The 12,999-nt window shown below is 38.9% G+C and overlaps 1 protein-coding gene across 1 annotated transcript; it reads right to left on the reverse strand.

Moving 5' to 3' along the window:
* Positions 1-220: 220 nt before the first annotated feature.
* Positions 221-12,403, reverse strand: LOC144660591 (arylsulfatase B-like). The gene is made up of 7 exons (XM_078521257.1): positions 11,742-12,403; positions 8,345-8,431; positions 7,469-7,680; positions 5,904-6,115; positions 3,711-3,931; positions 2,216-2,493; positions 221-1,178 (listed from the first exon to the last, which is right to left on the reverse strand). Exons 1-7 carry the CDS (start codon positions 12,013-12,015, stop codon positions 969-971), a joined length of 1,494 nt encoding a protein of 497 aa, XP_078377383.1. The 5' UTR covers positions 12,016-12,403; the 3' UTR covers positions 221-968.
* Between the last annotated feature and the right edge of the window lie 596 nt (positions 12,404-12,999).

Consider the following 12,999-nt stretch of genomic DNA (forward strand, 5'->3'; position numbering starts at 1 on the left):
CGCCACCAGTTCGATCAGATCGTGTGTGATCAAACAGCTTGTACCCAGGCGGGGTGATTTCAGCTCTGCACGCATCATCCATTTCTGAAAGCCATGTCTCAGTTACTGCAAAAATATCTGCTCCAGATGATTCAACATAAGAAACAAAGTCCGCTGATTTGTTTCTCACAGACCTGGCATTCAAACTACAGAATTTTAAAAAGCTTCCAACACGCAAACGTTGATTAACCAGTCTACTGGCAAGTACAGGTAATAAAATTTTTCTTACTCTCTACACTGTCTACTATAATGCTATGTGCCATGCACCTTGATGTAAAACGTTATGTTATACTAAGAAACACATGTGAGATGTGAGGAGAAAATAGAAATTTAAAGTAGCTAGCTGATGTGGTTTTGTCTAAGCATCTTTAAAATTATTCCACTTTGTTTTCCCTCACCCACTGCCACTGCAGGTTTCTGATGACATAGCACCTTATCTAGGCTTTTAGCCAGGATTTAAAAAATGGGAGTCCCAAAATTTTTATAAGGCCTGACTTTGTCCCCATAGGACGGCCTGAGGAGCATGCAAGGTGTTTTTCTGCAGGTATCTAACGATTTCCAAATTTGCTAAAAAAAAATTATACAGTTATTCATATTAATTTTCTCTGAAAAGTGGCCATCCACAGGACTCCTGGACTCCCAACTGGCTAAAAGCTTGGCCTTTTCCCAATGGCTACAAGTTAAGGATGGCAAAAACTTACCATAACATGTTTTATACTGTATAAGTTGCCTTTTGACTTGTGTAATTTCTAGCCACATCACACATGTGGTACCAGATAATCTCATTTTCACCTAATTATAATAAGAATATGCTACTTATAACCATGTCATAGAAACTTTGTGCATGTAAATCAATATTGTTCTCAATCACATAATCAAATGTCTTTAAAACAGTCATAATTCGAAATACATCTATGCCAAGAGGGTCATTACTCTTCCCAGGGTGTCCAAACACCTTCCGTTATTGCTTTAACAAATGCCTTAGGATCACGTGGCTTGTTCAGTGGAGGCACTGCCCCTTTCATGTAATACTGCACTCTCTCTTGCAATGTCTTCACCATGTCTGGAAGCTTCTCACTGAGGTCTTCACGTTCTGTTGGGTCAGCAGTAATGTTGTACAATGCAACTGTTGCAGTGTCCTGGTGAATAAATTGATAAATATTTTGGGATTGTTGAGCAAAAGAAGCTATGGTGAATAGACAGAAGAGATACAATTATTGAGAGGTCTGTCAATCAATGTTCAGTAGATGTAAGTTGAAACCGCAAAATTAGCCTGTCGATGTTAATATGAGGATACCATGGGGTAGTTTCACAGTCCTTGAACAGTATCAAAAGGTATTATTTATAATCACCACATTCACAAAAGCAGCAATAGAATTGGTGGACTTATTCATCGTTAAAAGACTTGAAAGGGCCAAAATAAATATGTTCAAAAATGTGACGCCATTTTTAATACAGTTAAAGCTCTTCTAAAAGGAAACCTAATAGTATTTTTTTCACCACATCTAATTAACTGTCAGGATTTAAAACTTACACGACTTCTAAAGCCAAAAAAAATGTCAATGTAAATGCTGTTTATAGTGGTCATGCACTTAGCTTCGAGATAGCATAAGTTTACAGGCATGCCACTAAAACAGAGCAAACAAATATTTTAAATAAACATAACATGGTTAAAAATCCCAGCTGGCAGGAGGCAGACCAGTTGGCTATATACAAAGCATGACCGAGGATTTGAATTTGGGACCACCGAGAACAAATCCAGCTAGTGGCAGGGGCAGGCCTTGAACCGGGGACCTCCAGATTACAACACCAGCACCCTAAACCACTCGACCACGCTTGCCAACTTCTCCTATTTTCAATTGAATGTTGAAAGCAACCCTTCAAGCTTCATTGCTTTGGTTTTGATTTACTATGCTCTGAGATTGGTATAAAAAATTGCATCATGTTCTTAACCAACCAAATGCAAAACCAAAACCTACATGTACTGCACCTTGTCGTGATAATATTTGTTTCATGCGCTTAGCTTTTAGTGCATGAATTTGCTTCGAGTTTTTTTTGGCTCATATAACATTTGCTGTGATTGGCTCTTGTAATTGCTTTTACGACACTCTATTTGAAAACATTCTATCACAGATACTTAGTTGTACTGACAGCCTCCTTCAAGCAGATACTTTACCTTGGTTGCAGTTGCCAACCAGTTGTGTTCCATGTCTGGTTCTCCTCCAAGTTCTGGAGGCTTAAACCAAGTAGAATTTGGTACATTCATGAGAAGCTTCATGTCACCCATTCTGAAAGCAATTCCTTCATAGATAGTGGTGCTCAAACCATCAGCGTTGCTTCTGTTCATGTCAATATTAAGAAGTATTTCCTTCCTTGGTGAAGGCTCGCCATGGGAAATGGTGTTCCATACATCCATACCATCTATGGGTGATGCTGCATCATCATAAGTACCACCTGTTTGAAAAAGGAAATCAACTTACTGAGCAGTAATAAATTATCGGAGGTGAGTTTATTAGTTAAAGTTTCCACCTTTTTTTATATCATAGACTATAATAACATTTTTATATCATTTATATATATTTTTATTGTATTGATATTAGTATTAGTGTAGTTCTTTAATTTTAGCAGTGTCCCCTAATTAGGTTGGTGTATTATTCCCAGGCTCTAAGGTTTTGACACTTTAATAAAGTTCTCACTCACTCACATCAACTTAAATTGTTTTCTGAAGGGAAACAGTTATAATATTTAGTTAGAAATGATCATCAGTGCTGCATGGCCAAACTAAAAGCCATAAATAAGCTTTGTTTTGCATTAATCGTGGAACTCACTGTCACACAATGAATAAGCAATCAAAACAGTTGATCGAATCCTAATTGGCCTTAAGTAATAAAATTCTAACCAATCACAATAGGCCATTTCTGAGTTACCGTTTGCCTCTAGATCTGTTTCAAAACAAGTCTACGTGCGAAACCATTCAAATTAAAACGAGTTTGATTTGCATGAAAATGGATGTGTATGTGAAACTCATTTTCATACATTGTATGAATAGTTTCGCACGTAGACTCGTTTTGAAATAGAGGCAAACGATAACTTGCAAATGGCCTATTCATAACAAATGAATTGTCATAACTGGTGTTCCCTCCTGCCCTTTGATCATACTCTCTCCTCGCACATTGTGATTGTGCCTAAACTTCCCTTTGCAAGGTTACCCCCAGTATTGTCGGAACCCATTCATACGCCTCCAGGGGTGAAGAGAGGCCCTATAGAGAAAAGCACTTCTCTTGTCCAAGTACACAATGCAATGATCCTGACCACTGCTTGAACCCTAACCACTCAATGTGGAGTTTAGCACACAAACCACTGGGTCACCATGCCTAACTGCCAATGTGCCATATTGAAATGCTTTTGAAATATAGTCCATGCAATGTTTGAGTGCTCATGTAGTGGCCTCCTCAGGTCTACAGTCAGATGGTGCAGTAACTAACAACTCTGCTGGGCGATGCCATTGAAAAATAACAAAAAAAGCTTCAACTAGTACAGTTCTTCACTGGTCCTAGTATGATTTTAAATATAGTTTTAACAACAGCCGTCTTGTTTACTTGTATAGAGGCAAGTTGATTGTTGTTTGGAAAAAGACATGACTGTTCAAAGACAGTACAACACAATAGTACCTGCAAGGTTTACCAATGTTGGATACCAGTCTGTAACATGCAACAGGCCTTCACACTTGACTCCTGTTCTACCAAGCATGTTCCCATGAACAAAACTGACTCCTCTAACCCCTCCCTCCCATAAAGTAGTCTTCTCTCCACGGAGTGGCCAGTTGAATCCACCGTAGTCATGCCATCCTCCATTATCTGTAGTAAAAACCATTAAGGTGTTGTCCCACAGCCTGAAAAATCAGAATAAAGAGTTTAAGAAGAACTGTCTTGGCCTTAACTGTAAATCAGGGTACTACTGTGATTGGCTACCTGTACTTCTGAACAAGTAATACAAAACAATAACCACTTACAGTACGAGTTTCCTCACTCATTAGCGTCCATGTATTTTGTGGGAATTGGAAAAGGTGAGGAATCTTTTGGGGTGTTTACTTGCAGCTTCATTCAACACTTTTTCATGCGCTCCATCCCTGGAGCCCCCCGGGCTCCACGGATGTACAAGTCTGTCATAATTTGATACATATAAAATATTGTACATCCGAATCACTATTTCTGAGTGCTTGATTTCTTGAACTTCCCAATCACAGGAATCATTTAATTTCCTTTTTTTCCCTTCACTCAGTTGAACACTGCAATTTCATTCCTGCTTTACTTGAACCAATTTTCATTTCCTTGGGAGTTTAAGAAATCTGGATTCCACTGTATGTCATATGCCCTATATGCAAGTCACATGAAGCCAGACATAAGGCAAATGAAAATTTGATATTTAAGTGGAACAATGGGAATTTGCAAACTCTCTGGTTCCATTATTAATTGTGGAGTGATATTATAAACAAGGCATCACAAAGTAAAAATGAGTTCATCAGCGCTATATTAATTTTTTTGAAAGTCGCATGACCATACAAGAATCAGGGTTCGTACACTTTTTCAGGGCAAAAATTCAAGGACTTTTCAAGGACTTAATGTCATGCACAATCGAAAGGACACCGTTTATGTGGGAGAAAGGTAGGGGAGATAAGTGTTGTCCTGGACCCGAGAGCTGCCTGCCATGCGCGAGGCCAGTACTCGGGGCTAGTGTCAGCGAGTGGCATATAAGACCGTGAGATGGGTGTCACGGGGCACAGAGGCAGGGTGGCGTGTACCTATGCCAAGCTCCTGGAGGGATGGTAGCGAGGGGAAGTGGATGCGCCCACCGTTTCTCACCCAAGCTAAGGCAACCCAGGCATCGCTTCAGTGTGGGACTGAAGGGTTGTCGCCAGCAACACTTATCCCCCAAACCGTTTTTCAATGAACAACAACAACTAAAATGGTATTACAATAATCGCTTCTTTTTTTTAAACTATAGATTTACTGGATATAACATCACAAATAGAGCAGATGTAAACTAGTAGCCTACAAGAAAATGCTTTGTCTGAGAGTGGCAACAGTAGAGCTATGAGGTAAATGCGGAGGGTGGGTGGGGAAATAAACGCTTGAGTCCAGCAGCTTAACTGAATTGCAAGTGAAGATCGACTGCGATCACAAGAGTAAACAGGGGAAGGCTGTGCGGATCTGATTGGCCGACAATCTGTGAACGCGTGCAAGCTTATCTTTCATTGGCCAGTATAAATAGAGGGGGGATACAAGTACGTGTTTACGGTTCAAAGAGCGAAGAGCGGGGTACAGATTGCCGGAAAAACACATCCACCGGGAGCGTAAGGTTCAATTGAGCTAAACATTAACTCCAGTGTATGCTTTAGCAAAAAACAGCCATTTCCAGGACTTTTCTTGGAAATTTCAAGGACTTTTTTTTACGAAATTTACCCCAAATCAACGATTTCCAGTCTGTTGTGCCGTTGATGTGCTTGCTGAAGAACTAAAAAAAAAAACGCTTATTTTGGCGGTCTTCTCATTGCCTTGAAGCCTTTTGACGTTCAATAAAAAAATCAAGGACTTTCAAGGACCGGAAACCAATTTCAAGGACTTTCAAAGCCTTGAATTTTTATTTTGAGATTCAAGGACTTTCAAGGCGCTTGCGAACCCTGAAGAATAAACCAACAGCAATCATCCCATTAAAAAAAATTTAATGCTATACGTGGGAATAAGTGATCCTTCACTCATCAATGGAAAAGAACAAGCTCAAAATAAAGTTCAACTTTAAAATTCATACACTGACTTGTAAACTGGCACATTTGGAAGTCTTAAATCAAAATAGAAAATTCTTACCCAGCTTCCTTCATAGCATCTGTGATGTTGCCAACAGCTTCATCTGTGATGTCCACCATACCAGCATAAGTTCTGCGCTGTTCATCCTCTATAAAACTGTACTTGTCTGTATACTTTTGGGGTGCTTGGACTGGCTCATGGACATTTTGGAATGCCATATACAAGAACAAGGGTTTTGATGCATTGTGTGTCTTGATGATGTTCTCTGCTCGCTACAATGAGGAAATTGTAAAGTTGTGATACAAATGTACTTTTATAAGTGTAGCAATCTTGACCTTTATGTAAACCTAACCCTTAACTCTAACCCCAAATGCTTATGCTTACCCAATGAACCCAAAATCTAAACCAAAGTTCTGTGGATCTTTAGATTCTTTTGGCCTTAAAAACCTAGCTGTATCTTATATCATCATCATCATCATAGACTAAGTAACTAATAACTAATAATAACTAACTAATAAGTGTCTGAGTAGTTAGCTATGATGCATTGTTATCAGTATTTTAAGATTGAAACTAAACTGTTTTCCTCCATTTATTATATTAAGGAAAACAAACAAAGTTTTTTTTTTACAAACAATGAAATAAAACAAAATACAACAAAAAAAGACAACTTACAGAAATAAAGTAAACAAACAAAGTTACCTCACAATTAGCACAGGAAGAATACCCAGTCAGAATAATTATTATTGCATTCAAATTATTTGAACTCAAAAATTCCCACTATTATGTTTGTTCAGCGTTTTCAGAAACTTGACCAAACAAAAGAAATGAGTGACAGCCATTTTTGCATAAGGTCTATAATTGGTGTTTCTTCTGAGGACCATAGACCGATTCTGCAGACAGCACCTTAGAATTTAAAAAAATGTGTTTAGTGACATTTCTAGCAGTTATTTTGTTCTGTTCGGCCGTTTTTCAGTTTATTGTTTGTTGGTTGTTGTTCAGAGATGTGCGTTTTTGAATAAAATAGCTAAAGCTCAAATATAGCTCAAGCAAGTACAAGTTTTGTTTGCTGTCGTTTTGCATATAATGTGAGACATACCGGTAGGTAGTATTCACGCTGGTATGCAAACAATTCAGGAGTCTCTATTGTTCTTTCTCATTAGCATTTAAAGATTCTCATTAGCATGTAGGAATCGAGGTTTGCGAAATCGCTATATTGCCTGGAACTTTGACAACCAGTGCAGCCTGTGGAATTGGTCTGCAGTTATCTTCAAAAACACCAATTTATTATACATGCAACATCACAAAATTGGTTCCATTCCTTCCATTTCAGTGCAAAGTCATTCAAGAAATGTTTTCGTGAAGACTTCAGAAATCTTTCTATTTTTTGATGTAATTCGCCCTTTAAGGTTAAGGCTCGAGGAGCAAAAGTTTTCTTTAATTTTACTTAATAATGGTTAGTTTTAGTGTTTGGTTGGTTAAAATGGCATTTTGAAGTTTCGGTTCATTTGACCTTTAAGGAGTATTAAGGAGGCTCAACTGTACACGTGACTGTATGTACTTGTAAGCATACTAATAATGGATAACTGAATTCATAATATGTCTGTGAACATGTATGTTAAAAATACCTCTGCAAATGCAAATGTACCATATTTCCCATCCAGGTCCCTTACTGGCTCTTTGTTGTCGCGGAAGTCTAATACATTCAAGATTTTATGACTGTAGTGGTCTTCTGCTCCATTGTAATAACCATAAAATGTATCAAACCCACGATATGTAGGTGTGTAGGGCCACTTGTAAAAGCCAAGATGCCATTTACCGACCATGTGAGTTGCATAGCCTTTCAACGGAAAAAAAGAACATTTAATTGGAATGTTAATACACTGAATCAGTTGATGCCTCAAAAATGGAATAAACAAGCCATTGAAGAGCCACTTACATGTGAAGACTCTGATATTAAAGTGATAATGTACAAGTGACCAGTATAAGGACCAAAGTCCCTGGCCTAGTAGTAGTAGCAGTAGTAAGGTACTACTCAAGCCCAGTTTTGGCCGGTTCAAGAGTCAATGGGTAAATCATCGTAAAAATTCTCTCACATTCTTTTTAATAGGTAATAAATTTAGATTCCAGTTAAGACACAGGTAAAATGGATTATTTGGACCTGTTAAGACACACTGGTAAAATGGATTATTTGGACTTTTAAGTCCAAATAATCCATTTTAAGACAATTACAAAATATTGCAAGTTGCAGAGGTGTCACACACGCGTAATTTTTGTTCGCAACTTGCCACAGGCCTGCTGAATAATTAAAATCTCAGCGTCAGGAACAAAAACCTGTTGCTTTACCATAGATGGATAGGAGATTCAGGAGTGCTAGGCCATATACATTTACATGCAACTACAATCATTATGACTATTAGCGACAGAAAACCAATTTTAACCACTTTTTCTATTCCAAATGCATCTAGCTCCTAATCTCTAATACTCCCAATAAATATGTTCACCTGATTCTTTGAGCTTCTGTGGTAAAGTGGTAAAGTTGAGTGGCAATCCATAAGGGGCTGCTGGAAAAATAACTAAATGTTGCAAACCTGCAAGTACAAGAAAAGGAAAACACTGTTGGACTTAATGTGGCTGAAGATAGACCAATTTCACTAATCAAAATTATAAAATGACGCCGAGGCTTAAGGCCATGTTACACGACACAGTTTTTCCTGCAACTTGCAACGCAATGATGACAATTAAGACAATTACAAAATATTGCAAGTTGCAGAGGTGTCCCACACGCGTAATTTTTGTTCGCAACTTGCCACAGGCCTGCTGAATAATTAAAATCTCAGCGTCATATGCATCTTTGAAATCTCCTGCGAGCGAAAAGACGCGCTCTGATGGCTGATTCCAACACAATTGTGTTGCAGGTTGCACTTGATATGTTACAAGCAGCAACTTGTCTCACAATGTTGCGAAAAGTAGAGGATAGTTCAACTTTTTCTGCAACTTGCAACGCAGCATTTTGTTGCATATTTTTGCAGGTTGCGAAAATGGAGTGCTACGCGTGCAATTTCTTCCCCCAACCTGCAACGCAACATTTGTTGCGTTGCAAATTGCAGGAAAAGTTGCGTAGTAAACATGGCCTTTAGGGGACTAAAACAGAAATTATAATTTATTCATCCCTAACCCTTGATGTAATCTGTTTTGTTTCAATCCCCTATGAGCCTGGGCGTTGCATAAAAATTTGAATATATATCGAAATTGGTCTATAAGCCATTCTGGAGTTGTGCAGGGAACTGGGGCAAGTTTCACAATTGATAAACTGAAAGATCACGTTGAGATTGGTCATTTGACCAAGTTTGATGTTTTTCTAATGAACAGAGACGAAGTTATGGACCTTGAAACATGATTCAAAATTCATACAAACGTCTCTAATTTTGAGACTGTGAACTCTTAACCCTTTCACCGCACTAAACCGGAAAACCGGGATTCCATTTTCCCACTGGAACGTACTAAACCGCTTTTCCAGGAATTTGACCGCTTAAGATTTGAGATCAGAGACCTAGTAACTAGTCTCCTAGAGGGGGGTCTATTAAATAAATGTATTGTAAATTGAAACCACATGGTCAGACTTCAAAATGGCGTCCTTGAAACGAGAAGTGAGGGAAAAGAACTCATCAAAAACATGAAGTGAAGACGCGCGAATCAACATTTTCCGCCATAGTTTGATTGACTAAGAAGATGCTCTTTCCAAGAGTTTGAATTTTGAGGCCAGTTTTAAAACCTGGAAAGAATTATTTTCACAAAATAATTGTCAATGGTGAATTGTTTTGAGTTATTGAAGACCTCTTCGAACCTCTGATGCCAAGATCAAAGCCGTATGGACTCAGACTGTCCTACTGTTTTCTACAGTCATGTTTTTCGTGCGGTTGAGCAATGCGGTAAGAGTTGTGCAAACTTTCCATTAATTTTCCGCTCTTTTTTGAATGAAATAAATGTTCTAATTTAAAACGATGTTTTTGTCTTGGATTTTCTTACTTGTGTTGTAATTTTTGGAATACAAAAGCCCATTTGAAGTGCATAAACCCTGTTTAAAAAATCATTTTATGCTTTTCTAGACGGAAAGTTTGACATAGCTAGAAATTCGCCGTTGGGGGGGGGGGGGGGGGTTTGTGTACTGGAAATAGAATGGTGAAAGGGTTAAAATATTTTATGATTTCTGTAATACTCTTAAAAATAGCCAAACACAGTGATTTTCATCTTAGTTTCTTTCAAATAGTAGGTCCATGGCAGGATTTTACAGCTGTCACAGCTGATAAAAATTTTAAGAGTTTATATGGTTTTGGGGGACGCACTCTCAAAGTTTAAGATGTTTGTATGGATTTTGAACCATACTTCGTCTCAGTTCATCGTAAAAACATCAAACTTCAACAAATAACCAATCTCACCCTGAACTTTCATTTGGTGGTGTCAGTTTATCGATTGGGTTAAAATTTGAAACGCGCCCTAGTTTCCTGCACGACTCTGGAATGGCCAATACGCTTAAACATTCTTGTTTTCAGCATTCTGTCGCAGCTACACCAATATTGTTGAGGTATAACTTTTAGTACATTAATGTTTAAATAGGTAAATTAAGGTCTCTTTGACATCAAAATTTGTTGCCATGGCCATGGCAACATCATAGGAGGTAAAATGTACCCTATTTTTAACCTTTTTAGACTTTAAACCCGGACCAATCGGCCGCAACATAATTCAACATGGCTTTGAAATAAGCACCATGTTATTTTTGGGGGATTCTACACTGTATGATGTGCTGTGCTATTTTGGGGTGGTGCTTCAACAAGGGGGGGGGGGGGGTGCTTGATGTTTATATATATTATTAACAGTACAGTTGAATCCCGATAACTCGAACCCTCAATAACTTGAACCACTCGCTAACTTGAACCTTTTATTATTACCCTCCAAGTTGTTTTCTTACTAATTTTACCCTCGCTAACTCGAACTCCCAATAGATAATTCAAACCATTTTTTATTTCCCTTAGAAGGTTCCAGTTATCGGGATTCAACTGTAATTGAAAATTACATTATCATACCACTGTATGGTTGATGTGGAGGTTAGCTAAAAAATACATGTTTCACCTCCTCTGTGGGACCACGGGAGCAATAGATTAATAACCCCCGGGGGGGTACTCAAAATAGTTTTATACGGGGAGGCTCCGCCCCAAGTTCTAACCCCTTACCCTTTTATATTCTATTTTTGACAGAAATTGTACCCCTTTCGTATACCTTTAACTGAAAAAAGGTACCCCTCTCATATACCTGAGAGACATGGCGTGGACTTAATAGGACGTTTTCTTGTCATTTTTATGTAGCGCTTAATAAATTTAAATAATACAGCCATAAATTGCGTCTGTTCGAAATATTTTAATTAAAGGCCCTTTTAAATAGCCAAATGACAGATTTCCATACCCTTTCATATACTTAAACTCGTGAAATCCCTACCCTTTTATATACCTGAAGCCTGAAATAGGTACCCCTTTCGGGCGGAGCCTCCTCGTATAGGCCATTGTAGGGAGTACCCCCCCTCCCCCCCCCCCTCCCGGGTAATAACCCTTCAAAGTAGCCTGGTATTCTGAAGAGTAAAGTTGCTCCAGAGAAGTATCATAGTTAAATATTACTGGGCTGTAAAAGAATAATTCAATACCTCCATCTGGTAAATACAGTAAAGTCGAATGACTTATGACGGTCGTTGAAAATGCATACTATTAAACGACTGGGTACTACCCCCTAAAGGTCCCATAAAGGGGGCGGCACCGCTCTCTATATATATATTAGGCAGATTACATGGAAAAATGTTTTTCGCACTCAGTCTGCAAGTCAAAGGTATAAATTGCCTAGTGTTGAACTCACCAGTGTGGATTGGATACCTTCCTGTCATCAAAGCGCTTCTCGTAGGAGTACAAATCGGAAGAACGTAATAGTTGTCAAGCACGACACCTTCCGAAGCCAGCTTGTCAATGTTTGGAGTTTGGATTTTTGAGCCGTGAAATCCAACGTCACTCCAGCCAAGGTCGTCAACAACGACAAATAATATGTGTGGAGGCGAAGCAGATGCATTTGCAGGAACAACAGACAAGAATACAGCCATTAAACTGCAAAGTACAGACAGCGCAATGGAGGCCATTTTGAATTTACAAATGGCGCCTTTATGCAAAAAAATGACCGCGCGGATAAAACTGAGACCTAGGAACCAATGTAGAGGGTTCGGGATCGTTCGGGACAAAACGGACCCGAACGGGACAGTGACGAGAGTTTCACAGCTTTTTGCCTTTGCAAATGCTGCTTACTACCGAAGCTAAATGCTTGTGCTAACGCCTTGCAAAGTGATTGAGAAAGAACAAGCGACCGAATAAATAAAAAGTAGTAAGTCGTATGACAATGACGATGCATTCTTTAGGTATTTGGTCATAAGCTTATGACCCTTCTGCAAATAAGCTGAAGTGACCTTCAGGATCCTTCAGCCTCCTACGCAGACTTGTATTTACTTCGTCACGCCATCTTCCCTCTTTTTATGCTGACTTTCCTGGCCTAAAAATTTGGATGGGATCTTTCGTCATTAGGGGAAGGGGGAGGCCGGCTTGGGATCCTTGCTGAGCTGTATGTCAGATTCTTCCTTGACGGGGACTAGCCGTAGCACAGGCCCAAAAGTTCACAGATTATCTGTCTGGAGATTTTTCGCTGATAATTTCAAACAGGGCACGTGTGGAGCTATTGTTCGATAGGCGTTCGATTCGGTACGTTACAAAAAAGACGAAACGGCATGATTTGTTTAGTCTTGAAAACAGTGCCTGGATTGCACACTCAAGCAGGGCTACAAATTAAGGTGTCTTGCCTTACACAGATGCATTGATATTACTGGAAACAGCTTTCAGGGCAAGGCCCTCTGTCCACTTTTCTGTAACACGTTCAGGCAAACAGATCAGCCGAATGCATGACCTAAAAACTCGGAAGAGATGTTCTGTCTTCGAAAATTGTCAGAAGTTTTATAGGAAACTCGGTAAGTTTAAGCTGTAAGCCGCACGTTTTTAATAAAAAAAATACCAAGACAATTGCAAAACGGACTGACAGAGTCGAATCTCATTGGTTCCTGTTGTTTCTTTTCGTCATC

The sequence above is a fragment of the Oculina patagonica genome, chromosome 1 (genome assembly GCF_052425735.1).
Source record: "Oculina patagonica isolate OP01 chromosome 1, crgOcupat, whole genome shotgun sequence".
Taxonomy (NCBI): Eukaryota; Metazoa; Cnidaria; class Anthozoa; order Scleractinia; family Oculinidae; genus Oculina; species Oculina patagonica.

Coding starts and splice junctions, on each gene's coding strand:
- LOC144660591 (XM_078521257.1), bottom strand. CDS start 12,015: ATGGCCTCCATTGCGCTGTCTGTACTTTGCAGTTTAATGGCTGTATTC. Junction 6,116..7,468: donor GTACATTTGCATTTGCAGAG/GTATTTTTAACA, acceptor TCCTCATTGTAG/CGAGCAGAGAACATCATCAA. Junction 3,932..5,903: donor GATGCTATGAAGGAAGCTGG/GTAAGAATTTTC, acceptor CTGATTTTTCAG/GCTGTGGGACAACACCTTAA.